The sequence below is a fragment of the Ylistrum balloti genome, unplaced genomic scaffold (assembly GCF_031769215.1).
Source record: "Ylistrum balloti isolate Yb309-2 unplaced genomic scaffold, AGI_CSIRO_Ybal_v1 Utg369938, whole genome shotgun sequence".
Taxonomy (NCBI): domain Eukaryota; kingdom Metazoa; phylum Mollusca; class Bivalvia; order Pectinida; family Pectinidae; genus Ylistrum; species Ylistrum balloti.
The window spans coordinates 657,675-672,854 of NW_026782047.1; the positions used below are offsets into that span (position 1 = coordinate 657,675).

Genomic DNA, 15,180 nt, shown 5'->3' on the forward strand with positions numbered 1-15,180 from the left:
TGCACAGTTCAATATTAACATAACGTTTTATGTAAATGTGGACCTTGCCTAAGCTATGAATTACAGAGCTGCTATAAATAGGACAAGGTTTATTTTTAAACATGAATTAGTTTACATAATTCTTATTTTTATACTTTGTTCTTAATCTTTTCTTTATCATAACAGGTTTAAAAAAATAAATTTCTTGTCAATGTGTAGATCTTTATTAAGTCTTACACTAAAGCTACAGATCGTAATTATTCTACAATAACCCCATGTCTGGTAATAAGCCCACCAATACTGCTGCTAACTAAGAACCAGAAATTCTTTCAGTACAGGATTCGGGACTCGCATGTAGATTTATCACTGTCCTCTAAATTTCAGTTTGAAAGCAAGAAGTTTGGGTTATAACTGAACGAAAATTTGTATATTATATACAGCTTTACAGGAGATTTGCAATTCAAGATAAATTTAAATACCAAACCTACAACCAATCTAGTCCTCTTCAATTATTTAAACAAATTGTCTGCAACATGCCCTTGTCTAACAGATCTCATTGTTTTAAAGATAGAAAGTCACAAACCATGATTTAAATACATTCAGACACCTACTCGTTACAACTCTTTTTATGGCCCTTGCAGCTAATTATACAACATTTAGCCTGTATTATACAGCGGTATTTTGTACCTGTACAACGTAAAGCTCATATCTACCAAGAAAATGTAAATCTATAATTTTATACATACAATGTTGGACAGTCTATCCTTAACAACTGTTGAACTCAACATGTTTGGTGGAGATGTCATGACTTTCTGTTTTCCCCATTGGTTTGAGATTAGGCATTTTCCCCTCATTTTGGGAAGGAAATTGGTGAATTGGGAAAGAAATTTTTATTAGGGAATTGCTTGATTTGGAAATTTCACTGAAATATGAAATAATTTCAATAGTGAATAGGGTCCATTATTGGTTCCAAAAAGCCTTCACAAAACCCTCACTGCTATAAATTATAATCCCTTCATGGAGATGAGCCCTACTTTTGAGATTTGGTGATATTATACTAAATCTAATTGCTGACTTGTCTTTTTTCATGTCTTTAAAACTGTGAAATTAGTTTTACATATCAACACCACAATTTTCAATTGATCCTCATAAGCAAAGTTGTCTCCCCATTTTTCTTATAAATAGCTGCCTTTAGAGTAATCTCAATTTAAGTTTCCACCAGTCTACGTCACACCAGTCAAGGAATTTTTCAATTTTGTAAACGTTAGGTATTTCCAATCCATATAATTGATAGTTTAAAACGAGGGAATTTAAAGTGTCGGTGTATTATTACTGTGAATAAATGCTGTAACAATGGAAATAAAGAGATGTTGTCACATGTCATAAGGTTTTATTTTTTTCTTTCAAACTTCATGAGTAATCCAATGGCCTTATGAAGAATATGGTTCGGACCTTTTGGTACTGTTATTACAGTACAGTACAGTAAATCACCTGGAGGTTCATTCAATCAAGAATCTGGTAACAACTTCGTGACATGCCTTCATTACGAATACATTATCTTAAGATGGCTATGATAGAATAAACCGAAACAATGTTTGAGATGTAACATTGCAATTGCAATCCTGTAATGACAAAGTTTTCCGATTAAACTCACATTTACTGAAGACCAAGAAATAGTTAGGGCTAACAGACATTCCAGGAGTAGACACAAATCATGAAACTGACTATATGACTAACTCATAACAGCTGTTGATAGCATTTTTTCACTTCAGAAAATATTTTTTGAATGGATCATTCTTTTGAGCTCAATTTTGAATTTTCTGAATCATTCGAAACATTTTTTGAAAATAGGCCCTTACTTCAAGGAGTTCATCTGAAATTGCAATATATACAAGAGAATATGCTTCCATATATTTTGAGGTAAGATGTGCCACAGGAAATTATTTTGAATGAAAACTGACCTTAAACTTGGACCTTCCAATATGAAGAAGCAGATGAGCAATATGTACTGATCTGTAACGATACGTTTTAGCCAGCGATGTTTAAGGTCCTCAATGCCACTTTTAAAGAACTCCTTTTCTTGACCATTAAGAACGCTCTTCACTGCATGTATGTCATCATCTGACCGGAAGTAGGTATCAGAAATTACCTTTTCCAATTTTGGAAATAGATGAATGTCTGATGGAGCGAAATCTGGCAAATAAGGTGGATGTTCAATCAATTCAAAGCCACAATCTTTAATGGCAACCATGGCAATGACAAGACTTTGAACAGGGCCATTGTACTAGTGGAACAACACACCTTTACAGAGTTTCCCACAGTACTCGAGTTTAACCTTTTCTCTTAACTGCCTAAGAAGTGATGCAAAATATGTGCCACTGATTGCTTGTCTCTTTTGCAGATAATCTGCCATCAGAATATCATCAGTATCCCAGAAAACTGAGGTCATAACCTTTCCAGCTGAGGAACAGTCTTTGCCTTTTTTGTGCATCTGATCAACTGTCAGAAGTCTTGGTACCCAACAGGCTGAGAGCTTTCTCATTGTAAGATTATCCATACGAATAGAATGTATTCTTTCCTGTGAAATCCCATCAGTACCGGCCATATATCTCTCTGTAACTTGCCTGTCAACCATAACAATACCATGGACTTTATTGACCCTTTCTGGGGTTGCAACAGTGACAGGCCTTCCAGGATGGGCATCATCCCCGAGGCTCTGCCTGCCACCCAACTTTCCACTGTAGCACATGAAGGGACATCATTCTCTAGTGTTGCTACCGTATCAGTATGGATATCTTTAGCTGCTAGACTTTCTTATGCAAATATTAACCACTGCTCTTTCAATGATTTTGTCCATTCTCCAAAATCACTTGCCTTGTTTACTTTAATGTGCTACCTCTTCAACATAATAACACCAAATGACACCAGTTTTAGAATACACAGCCTTGAATAGTCAGAGATTAGTAGAGCCAAAAAAGGACATCCCTGCTTCACTCTTTCAGGGATCTCGATCTGCCAGCTTTGGGGCCGAATAATCCCAATGCAAAATAGTATCTTTTTTTCCCAATTAAGACCCCTAGTTTTCCCAATTCTTAGAAAACACCGTTATTTTTCCCAATGCTAAGGGTCCCGGGCCCCAGTCCCAAAATGGGGTGTGAGAGCCCTGTCTTTTAATACAAGACTCACAACTTATCAATCTGCCTTTGTTAATTACAATCATTATTTGATATCTCTAACAGCTATTTTGAGTGACTATTAACTGATGCAATGTATCGTATTGAAATAACCTAGAAGAAATATTGAAAATTGAATTAGAAGGTATTTATAGCAATATGATACCTATCGCGTTTGGGTGAACTGACACAACTACAGCACACTGTATAGTAACATTAATGATACCACTGAATCTTAACCTTCTGACCTGAAAGATACTTCCCAGCAAGAACATTATTTGTGAAAGCACTGTACCAGCTTAAGTAAAACAAGCATGAAACCCACACATGACCCTTGGTCTAGAACTGAGAACTGATACAGTCAATCACAGCAATAACAAATTCGGTTTGTACAATTTTTTTGTATTTAACAAACTTTAGACAATTCCCCGCCTGCATCACTATATATTATTAGTAGTATAACCATACGTACAACAAATCTTTGTTGTTGACAAACTCATTCTGATCCCCTCTCCTACTTCATTTCTGCGGTTTTTTTAACACTCACGTAAAGAATCGCTAATGAAGTTACCTGTACACTTTCTCATCTTATGTTCTTCATGCAACATTGACCTCTGTGTAGTGATATAAAGGGACTCCCGAAAGGATAATTGAAGCATTAATTAGATTAGTACATTAATTCTACAGGTAAAATAAAATGATTGAATACTGCGAAGTACCAAGTTATTATATCCCTGGTTAAGATGATGAAGTGCCCCTTATGTGCCTCATTGAATCGATCCGAAAGGTAGGAAATGAAAGCGAGGATAATCACATGATTGTGTCAATGGCAGATTTTGTCAGTGTTGACAACAATCTAGTTTAAACTGCTGAAATTTCTGAGGACGATATTGTGAGATCTGTTTCAAAACAGGATTCCGAATGTAAGGAAAAAGAGGAAGAACACAGCTGTTCTCAGACAGTGCCATCATTAAACTCAGCCCAAGAACACTTCATGCAATTAACCCGTTTTATTGAGGCACAATCTTACGTTTCTGACGCCACATTCACTTTAAAAATAAGTGATGTTGTCATCAGATCCTTTTGTAACTCAACACAAAACAATTATGACATAGCTAGTTTTTCCTCCGCTATTTTGGAATGGGTATTTTTGCCTCATTTTGAGATGAATGTTGGTAAATTGTTACACAAATTTTAACAAATCATGCACAGATGTAGACTCTAGGCCTATCAACAAAAAAATACTTTCAGCACTTCACTGTCCAAACACTAAATACGACAAAGTGCCTGATCATAGTACTTTAGTAAACAAGCTCAAAATTAGTTTTTCTTGGAATTGTGGGGATCAGATTTTGTCAAAAATTTGTACTGGTTTGACAGTTTCAGTTTTTTTAATCGTTCCTGAAGATGCACATAACCGAGCTCAATATTTTCATGTTTTGTGTAAATGCGCTACATTTTCAACATACAGTTAACCCACTGCTACAGGATGGTGACACTGATTAAGAAGCCTACCTTTAATTGGATAATTCAACTGGTAATTAATTGCCAGAGACCAGGTGTTGTGCATACATTGGACCAAAACGCCGTAATTAGCCATGTGTTATGCACAGGTGACTTTCTAATCTGTGTATGTAATGACCGATTTCCTCAGCAGACCTGCTGTTGTTTTGACAAAAATTACTATTGAGACAACTAATGACTTTTCCCTTGCTTAGCAATTATAGGGACTGAAAAAACTGCTCTGACTTAACCAAAATTTTGACTCACATCCAAATTTAATTTGAATGGAACAGAATTTTTAGGAGTTTCAACTGTACTTAGAATGGAGTTTTAAGCTCAAGTTGTTACAATGGTAAGAGTTTATATCTAGAAGAAGTTTGCAGTTAGAGTTGCACAGAACACAAGTTTTTGAAGCAATATAGACTTTGATAGTAATGAACAGATGTTTCAATTTAACACATGAACGCCCTCCCTCTAAAACCAGTGTCTTGACCAGAAGGATGCACAAAACAGAGAATAACACGTTCAAAAGCTTCATATGCACTCCCTTGTGCTTAGTACTATATGAAGTCATAATCAAGTTTGTCATTGCTAATTCAATTACGTAATTATCTTGAAAACTAAAACACTGTCAGAAAGGACCCCACTTTGTGTCCGACCTTTAAGGGTAAATTTAATCATTCTAGTTACACTGTCTGTATACACAAGAAAAAAGACCTTGAATACTGGTCAGAAGACTACTGATGTTAATCTGACAAACTCCCCCTAACTCAATCCCACCATAAATATTTCACCAAATCTCAATACAAATGGTCAACCCTATCACAATTTATCATCTGGAAAACAAAGGCCAACGAGACATAGAAACATAAGGGGGACAGGTTTATAGCAGGACACTAAAAAAACATGTTTGCATCCCTACTGCACAATTAATACACATGAGTGGGTTTATGTATTCTGTAACCATCTTCATCCTGTAATGATCCTAGAAAAAATGGGCGGGGTTGGGGATAATCAAAACAGAAACCTCTCTCATGGGGCGAGGTAATGTGACAAAGACTATGAAATGCATCATCTCTTTGTAATTCTATAGAAAAACAACAGATTACTATCAGATATGTGCTTATTGTCAGATAAAAACCTGTAACAAAGGCTATCCAAATTTGAATTTACCGAATCTCCATCCAATGGTTAACACCATCGAAAGTGTGCCACCGATTTGTTCAATTTTAATCTTTCCAATAGATACCAAAAAGGAGACATAGCATTTATGCCTAAATCTGCATGGGTTAGGTATATTGAACTAGGAGTAATCCGAACAGCCCCTGGGACTTTGTAGCCATTGTGATGAACCATGTAGTTGACTAATAGGGCCTCACTAGAGCTCTGGTGACTTACTGCTTTCAGTGCCTTCACTGGTGGCCTTTCGCTTCCTCTTCCTCTCTGATGGAGTCCGAGCATGCTTCTCTGGTGTGTGGACCACTCCAGAAAGCTGAAAAGTAAATCAAATTCAAAACCTTACTTCAATTTTAAACTCATATTTATATCACAGTTAAACCATTTGAAAAATTATCATATATTAAAAATCACTTTATTTCACAAAAATTTTAAACAGAATCAACCATTTTTGTCGGCTAGAAGGAAGCACAAAGGGGTCTTAATGAGAAAGGAATTAAGAGAACCAAGGGAATACCATTTGGTTGACCTTCAGATGACAGTGACCCTTTTCAAATCCAATCTTGAAATCAGACCTTGTCATACGGTGAAAGTCAAGTGTGACAAAATGGCAGCTGGCAGCCATAATGAATTTCAGGATAAGTTATAAGTAAATCTCCTTTCATATAAATAGAGCTACATCTAATGGTTGTCATCACATTGACCATTGTTTCACCATACGAGTGAGGAATACTTTTTTTTACAGAAATATTAGGAAGACAGAATCTTGATTCTGGTTCTAAAGAGTGAAATTCTTTCAATGAAGTGTACATTTTCCATACTTTTACCATCACTATACGTACTGAATCATAAAAGCTTATACATAATTAGTGACCGGCAGATAATTGAAAATAATTCCAAACTTATTATGAAAATGAAACAAATTAATTGCAAATTTCCATACTTTTACCATCACTATACGTACTGAATTATAAAAGCTTATACATAATTAGTGACCGGCAGATAATTGAAAATAATTCCAAACTTATTATGAAAATGAAACAAATTAATTGCAAAGACAATTTATTGCAAGAGTTCAGGAATGACTCAGAGATATCAAGAATGGTTACTCCAAAGTTTGCCAATTGTCAGATAATTTAAAAATAGCAGTCTTGACATGATTTTAATCTTGATATTCAATAAGAGGTTTTTACCAACTTTGATAAAGTAACAGATTCAAGACTTCTAATAAACGCTGATTTCAAAAATTCACAAATTTTCTATGCAGGGTAATCAGTAAAATATTGTCAACAGATAATTCAACAATTTTGCAATTAATTCTTGACACAATCTAACTAATGCATTACTGTTGTGTAGTCATTTATCGATTACCAAACGGGAACAGATTCCCATCACTATAAATGTCCCTAATCTTCAGTTGTTCTGACAAGTCTCACTGGATTTCTCAAGTTTTTCAGGGTTTTTTGCATAATTTAAATACATTATCTCCGTGTCAAGACTCAAGAGTAGTGTCATTTATAGATGTTGTAATGAATTTTGCAGCAAAAACCTTGACTATGATTATGTCAAAGATGCAACAGTAGCCAAATATATACTGCAAAGTTACATTGTTTTTTCCATATTTATATATAACAGCGAATAAATATAATACTGCCATATAAAAGTCGTAAGACGAGTGATGCAGATGGTTTTATTTCCACCTCTTTTTCATCATGTACATTTTATTTCAGGAAGCTGGCTTTGGGCTTTTTGATTGTCTGTTTGGTTTTTCACTCTTTGAACAGCTAAGGGTAATTTTATGACAAGGTTTTCCTGCAGTAACAGGAGGCTTACTCCACTAACCACCTATCTCGCAGCATGCTATCAACAGCAGAAGGGGTAAAGTACCTTGTCAAATGACATAACCACGACAGCAAAGGACAGTCCCCTGATCCCAGCTTTCTAAGAAACCCAGGCATGGTCCGAACCACGCAACTCTGATCTTGACCAGTGATCGCAATACCAAATGTTCTACTGATAGAGTTATCTGGGCTTCCACTTATTATCAAAATTGTGCATTTACTTTTAGATATCACTGTACCATTTTAGAACAAATACTGAACTGATGTGTCATTTCACCTCAATGATCTCAATAAATCATGAATTTTTTTCTACGATTTATAATGGTTTGACAACAAGATTGAGAGATTTTGAGCAAACCTGAATGATTCATATTCAATTTTACAAACTAATTCAATGATATCATCAAATGCCTTAAAACAATGTTTAAGAAAAAAGCTCAACATTTTGAAATACATTGTAACGTTTTACTCATTCTAGTGGGTACTTCAGTAGATCAGTTATTGATCTCCAATTATACGAGAAACTGTGAAGACAATTTTTAAGGCTATTCCAAACACACTGTTATAATCATATTTATGTTGTGTATGGGGTTTCAACGACATGCAGGTGTTATATTGGTGATCAATAAGTTTCGTTGGAGTGACTCTTGTGATCATCTTTTTGCAGGTACAACTTATAAGGTAGTTGTGTCCCTGGAGCTGTCAGGATCTTACCTCGTCATCCCTCTCTGCTGAGCCAGCGCTAAGGTTGCTGTTGTCCTGCTGTGGTGCAATGTTCAGAGGCTGAAACTGAAACAAAATATAATAATTAAATAACTGGCATCTAAATTTTTAAGTATAGACAAAATGTAATTTCAATCCTTATACACTTTGTCTAGTGCCGTACAAAAATAGATTCCAAGAATGTAGACAACGCCTTTGAAATCTCCCTATTGATCAAATCGCTTTGTCTGTAAGAACTAATGGAGCTTCAAAGATGCGAAGTGCCAAAATTTTAGGGCCATTCTAACTTACTGACAAGTTAAGCTTTATTTCTAACAATAACATAGGAATATCACATAAGCATCAATTTAGTGATGGGAAATCTTTCAAAATCCATCACCAATTATCCATTAAAATCAGAAAAGCTTTCCGACATAGTTAATCAATGACATGACTGACTGCGTGTTAAATATTCATAGAAATGTTCTCTGTGACAATCTCAACCATCTCTCTTTTTGTATCGACTCATTAATGTATATCATAGGTAATTTGCATTATTATTATGCATTGCATAAATTTTGTTTTTTGCTAAAACGCAATGTTATGGTACTGATGATCTTTTATAAAAAATTACAAACAATCATCACATCAGAAAAGGTTAAATGATAAGATAATTCCACATTCATCCATACACTAAGCATCATGCTCCAGAAAATTACAGCTGCTATCTTTATCACTTAAAGTCTGAATTATTTGTCTTATTGTATTTTGTTTAGTAAATCTATCTGAAAGTGAAGCAATGAAGTTCATATCTGCAATCCAAGTTCCATGATTAAATTCACAGCCAGATCCAAACTGCTAGGGACAGCTAGCTCTAATCTATATGACCACTTTCATTCAGGTTATACAGCTCCGAATCTTTTGGTAATCAAATTGTTATAGCTATCCTGAAAACATCACTTACCAATAATCAGAGATTCCTACTCCAGAACCCTATTTGCCAAATGTCAGGAATCCTTACCATAGAATCCTTTTTACAAACAATCTGGGAATCTTTCCTTAGAACATCACTTACCAACAATGGAGGATTCTTACCCTAGAACATCACTTACCAACAATCACAGATTCTTACCCTAAAACCTCACTTACCAACAATCAGGGAATCTTACCACAGAACCTCACTTACCAACAATCACAGATTCTTACCACAGAACCTCACTTATCAACAATCAGGGAATCTTACCCTAGAACCTCACTTACCAACAATGAGGGATTCTTACCCTAGAACCTCACTTACCAATAATCAGGGAATCTTACCCTAGAACCTCACTTACCAATAATCAGGGAATCTTACCACGGAACCTCACTTACCCACAATCAGGGAATCTTACCCTAGAACCTCACTTACCAATAATCAGGGAATCTTACCATAGAACCTCACTTACCAACAATCAGGGAATCTTACCCTAGAACCTCACTTACCAATAATCAGGGAATCTTACCATAGAACATCACTTACCAACAATCAGGGAATCTTACCCTAGAACCTTCCTTACCAACAATTAGGGAATCTTACCCTAGAACCTCACTTACCAACAATGAGGGAATCTTACCCTAGAACCTCACTTACCAACAATCAGGGAATCTTACCACAGAACCTCACTTGCCAACAATCAGGGAATCTTACCCTAGAACCTTCCTTACCAACAATGAGGGAATCTTACCCTAGAACCTCACTTACCAACAATCACAGATTCTTACCCTAGAACCTTCCTTACCAACAATCAGGGAATCTTACCCTAGAACCTCACTTACCAACAATCATGAAATCTTACCCTAGACCCTCACTTACCAACAATCAGGGAATCTTACCACAGAACCTCACTTACCAACAATGAGGGAATCTTACCCTAGAACCTCACTTACCAACAATCAGGGAATCTTACCACAGAACCTCACTTGCCAACAATCAGGGAATCTTACCCTAGAACCTTCCTTACCAACAATGAGGGATTCTTACCCTAGAACCTCACTTACCAACAATCACAGACTCTTACCCTAGAACCTTCCTTACCAACAATCAGGGAGTCTTACCCTAGAACCTCACTTACCAACAATCAAGGATATTTACTCTAGAATCCTGCTTACTGGGGTCTACCAGAAAACCGCTCTGGCAGATCTTAGTACCAACAATCAGGGATTCTTACCAGAGAACCCTGCTTTCCAACAATCAACGTTCCTTACCCTACTTCCATAGAACCTGGCTTCCAACAATTCTTGCTTTCTTGGGTCCAGACTCTGTAGGTTTACATTGTCCATGCTATTGTTGACAGCTGCAGCTGAAAAAACAAAATCAGACAACTGCAATTGATGTTTCCATAATTCAGTAAAGCAGTTATAAAATTGTCAACAGACAATGACAGAGATTGCTGGTAGCATTCTCAAAGTAATGTTGTCTAGAATAAACTATGTCCACAGCCGAAAGCAACTTCCAGTCATGTTTGATCATTTTACTTTCATTCAATACATGACTCAATAGATACAATTAATACATCAACCTTTAGGCAAACAATATGAAAATACATTCTTATTTTAAGGCTTCTAGGGGCCAATAATGGGTCCCATTCCCAATCAAATTATTTCATACTTAAGCCAATTTCCCAAAATCTGCAATATTCTATTAATTGTCATCTCAATTCACCAATTTACTACCCAAAACGAGTGAAAAATGTGAAACTTAACCAGTGAAATAAAGCCCTGAACTGTGAAGTCAAGAAATTATCTTTAATGTTATACCCCCAATTACATGAATGAGTATCATTTGGAGTTTGAAAAATAGCTGTGGAAAAGGGTGTTAGATTGATCACATAGTGACCATAATGAAGACAGCAATAAGAGAGCCATTTCATTGCAATACAATACTGATTGGCTATACGTGTGAAACTATGTGTCAGCTGACCAGAACAGGAATACTATGAGCAATCAATCCACCCACACTTCCGGTCTCCCAACAAATAAACTGCACTGCCACCTAACGTATTAATCAATAATTTAACTGCATCTTTCATTTCTGTATCTCGATGAAAAAGTAAAAGAGTTCTACAAAACCAAATATTCAATCTTTGACTTACACTTTTAAGTAGATCAGTCTTTTGTTTGAAAACTAATTTAATTTCAAATGAAAGATATTTAAATTCTTCTTTGGAACTTTTAAAAATAAACTTCTTTAAATAGATTCTTATAAAAAGTTTTATATATCAATTAACCAATCGCGAGAAATGAAATTCACTTTTTTCTTTTCTTTTCCAAATTTACATTTCAAAAATATGATAAATGGCAGCAGATAAGAAATATGCAGACATGTCATTCTTTTTGTTCCAAAGCATGCTGATGTACAAACCAATGTTAGTTCTATGTGATCATTCTTTCTATCCCCAAAGACATTATCCTCCAAACATCCAGACATAAATAAAACCATTCAATTGAATCTGATCAAAGGTCTACCATTTTTCCATAACTCAAATGAAATTCACCACCATCGACTGTTGCATGTCTTATTGATTTATACCAGAAATTGACACATTGCCAACAAACCAAGCTAAGTTTGTTACATACAATATGAATACATGACTCCCAAGTACAGGCCATGTCCAAGAATTATATAAGAATACTTCGATTTGGCCCCCAACACATCTGTTTGTAAGAATGAAAAATCAACTTCGGTGTACTTATCATAAAACAGACGTCTAATTTTTGCTATGAAACATTCTAATTTCTTATGTATAATGGGATATATGTAAACAGTAGCTAATAATAAGTTTGTCATATTGTGATAATTAGGAACTTATCAAAAATCAGCCTTTGAGGAAAACAAATTTTCCCTTTACTTTTTTTCTCTTTATGTTTTGGTAAAACTTTTGTGTATGTGCTTCACCACGAAAAAGTAAACATCTTGACTCACATATAATATGACCTTTTCAAAGTCTTATTTTTTCAATTAAATAAATACATATCACTGATTTCCAGCTTTGAATTTAGTGACAACAAATATCCTGGACCTCAACGTTTGCTTTATGGTTTACCACCCTATGAACAAGCAACAGCCAAGGCTGTTTGTAAAGGGGTTTCTCAATGAACAACATAAAAGACCTGTCACATGTCATCCAGAATAACTAAGAGTAAAATGTCTTGCCAATGAACTTACTCCATGACAACATAGACCAGCCTTGTTTCTCAGCTTCATGAGAAACACAATCCATCAACGTTATGGAGCATGGAACCACACACTTGGATTGTCACCTGAGTTTGCTTAGGTAAATGTTCTACAAACTAAGCTTCAACATCTAACATAGGTAAATGTTCTACTGACTGAGCTACCACACCTTACATAGGTAAATGTTCTACTGACTGAGCTATCACACCTTACATAGGTAAATGTTCTACTGACTGAGCTATCACACCTTACATAGGTAAATGTTCTACGGACTGAGCTATCACACCTTACATAGGTAAATGTTCTACTGACTGAGCTATCACACCTTACATAGGTAAATGTTCTACTGACTGAGCTATCACACCTTACATAGGTAAATGTTCTACTGACTGAGCTATCACACCTTACATAGGTAAATGTTCTACTGACTGAGCTATCACACCTTACATAGGTAAATGTTCTACTGACTGAGCTACCACACCTTACATAGGTAAACGTTCTACTGACTGAGCTATCACACCTTACATAGGTAAAGGTTCTACTGACTGAGCTACCACACCTTACATAGGTAAACGTTCTACTGACTGAGCTACCACACCTTACATAAGTAAACGTTCTACTGACTGAGCTACCAGACCTTACAACGGTTAAACGTTCTACTAACTGAGCTACTACACCTTACATTGGTAAACGTTCTACTGACTGAGCTACCAGACCTTACATAGGTAAACATTCTACTGACTGAGCTACCAGACCTTACAACGGTTAAACGTTCTACTGACTGAGCTACCAGACCTTACATAGGTAAACGTTCTACTGACTGAGCTACCACACCTTACAATGGTTAAACGTTCTACTGAGCTACCACACCTTACATAGGTTAACGTTCTACTGACTGAGCTACCACACCTTACATAGGTAAACATTCTACTGACTGAGCTACCACACCTTACATAGGTAAACGTTCTACTGACTGAGCTACCACACCTTACATAGGTAAACGTTCTACTGACTGAGCTACCAGACCTTACAACGGTTAAACATTCTACTGACTGAGCTACCACACCTTACATAGGTAAACGTTCTACTGAGCTACCACACCTTACATAGGTAAATGTTCTACTGACTGAGCTACCACATCTTACATAGGTAAATGTTCTACTGACTGAGCTACCACATCTTACATAGGTAAATGTTCTACTGACTGAGCTACCACACCTTACATAGGTAAACGTTCTACTGAGCTACCACATCTTACATAGGTAAATGTTCTACTGACTGAGCTACCACATCTTACATAGGTAAACGTTCTACTGACTGAGCTACCACATCTTACATAGGTAAACGTTCTACTGACTGAGATACAGAACCCAACCTAAAGTAACTTTATTGAATAGATTATTGCCGATTTACTCACTCATATCCACAATAAAGGTAAGAACTTATATGACAGTGACAGAATTGTGTTATTATGGAGCTAGAATATCTTACACTATTAAATAGTGCACACATGGAACAGAATTAGCTTGATCGGACTTGCAAACATTTGGTTTAATGCTTTCAATACAGTATATAACATTGACAACATTAATCAGATACTGACGGATTTCTAACAAAGTAAATGATAACAATTTTTATGGTCTTATTCCCCTCAAAGTGAAAAATTCATGTTCCGCATTTCAACATTTCTTCGGAAAAACTCAATAAAGAGGTTCACGAAATGGAAAGTTTGGGAATCTGATTCAAAACTGTGGTAATAGCAGAAACATGCAACTTTGTTGTTATATTGTTCAAAACACATAATGCATCCATAGCAACTAATCTATAGACAAAACTTAATCGGTAAACTATTGAATGAAAACCTCTAGGTGGCTTTCCCCCAGTGGAACATATACAGAGAGTGAGGATGGGGAGGTGGAGGAGAAAGAGACAATGTCAGGTACTCTAAATAATTGATGATCCATCCAATTAGAAGGTGAAAGGTATTGATTTAACCAAGACAAAATCACCAAAATGGAAATGATAAATTAGAGAAGAAGTATAAACAGGAATGTTGATATTGCAGAATCTATCAAATCTGCTACAAAATAAATCTACTTGAAAAATCTTCAACTTTCCAACATGACTGTAGCTCATAGACCCATGTAAGTATTGTTTTGACAACAGAAAACTGAACACACACAAATCTATGTAATGACATCGATATCCGAATACCTCGACGCAATCATAAATACTCAGATGACCTCGAGAATTCCTCTGGGCTCTCTCGACAGATTATGTCGGACCACGTAAACAGTGTTTTGTTGACCAGGGCGAAAATTAACGAGTAGATGAAAAAATATCTTCACAACATCCCGGCCATTTTCTATCATAAATCCACAGAGACACACAAACAAAGATTATAGGCATGAAGGAATGATATGAGAGACTTACAGCGACCTTGACTGAGAGAATTCGGAAAATTAATTGGTATTGTTGTAAACACGAGTCAGCATAATCGGGCTCGATTGACTTTTCGGGGCCATGTTGGGTGCAAAACACAAACGAAAGAAATGCTGTTAGCGGTCTTAATACTACACATATAACTTCAGGA

The 15,180-nt window shown here is 35.9% G+C and overlaps 1 protein-coding gene across 1 annotated transcript in view; it reads right to left on the reverse strand.

Moving 5' to 3' along the window:
• Positions 1 to 15,180, reverse strand: part of LOC132547193 (serine/threonine-protein kinase tousled-like 2) — a 45,601-nt gene that overhangs the window by 30,157 nt on the left and 264 nt on the right. Inside the window, exons 2-4 of the mRNA XM_060210955.1 lie at positions 10,619 to 10,713; positions 8,387 to 8,461; positions 6,054 to 6,147 (exon numbers count right to left, since the gene is read on the reverse strand). Of these exons, the coding sequence (XP_060066938.1) occupies positions 6,054 to 6,147; positions 8,387 to 8,461; positions 10,619 to 10,713 (264 nt within the window). The remainder of the gene's footprint in view (positions 1 to 6,053; positions 6,148 to 8,386; positions 8,462 to 10,618; positions 10,714 to 15,180) is intronic.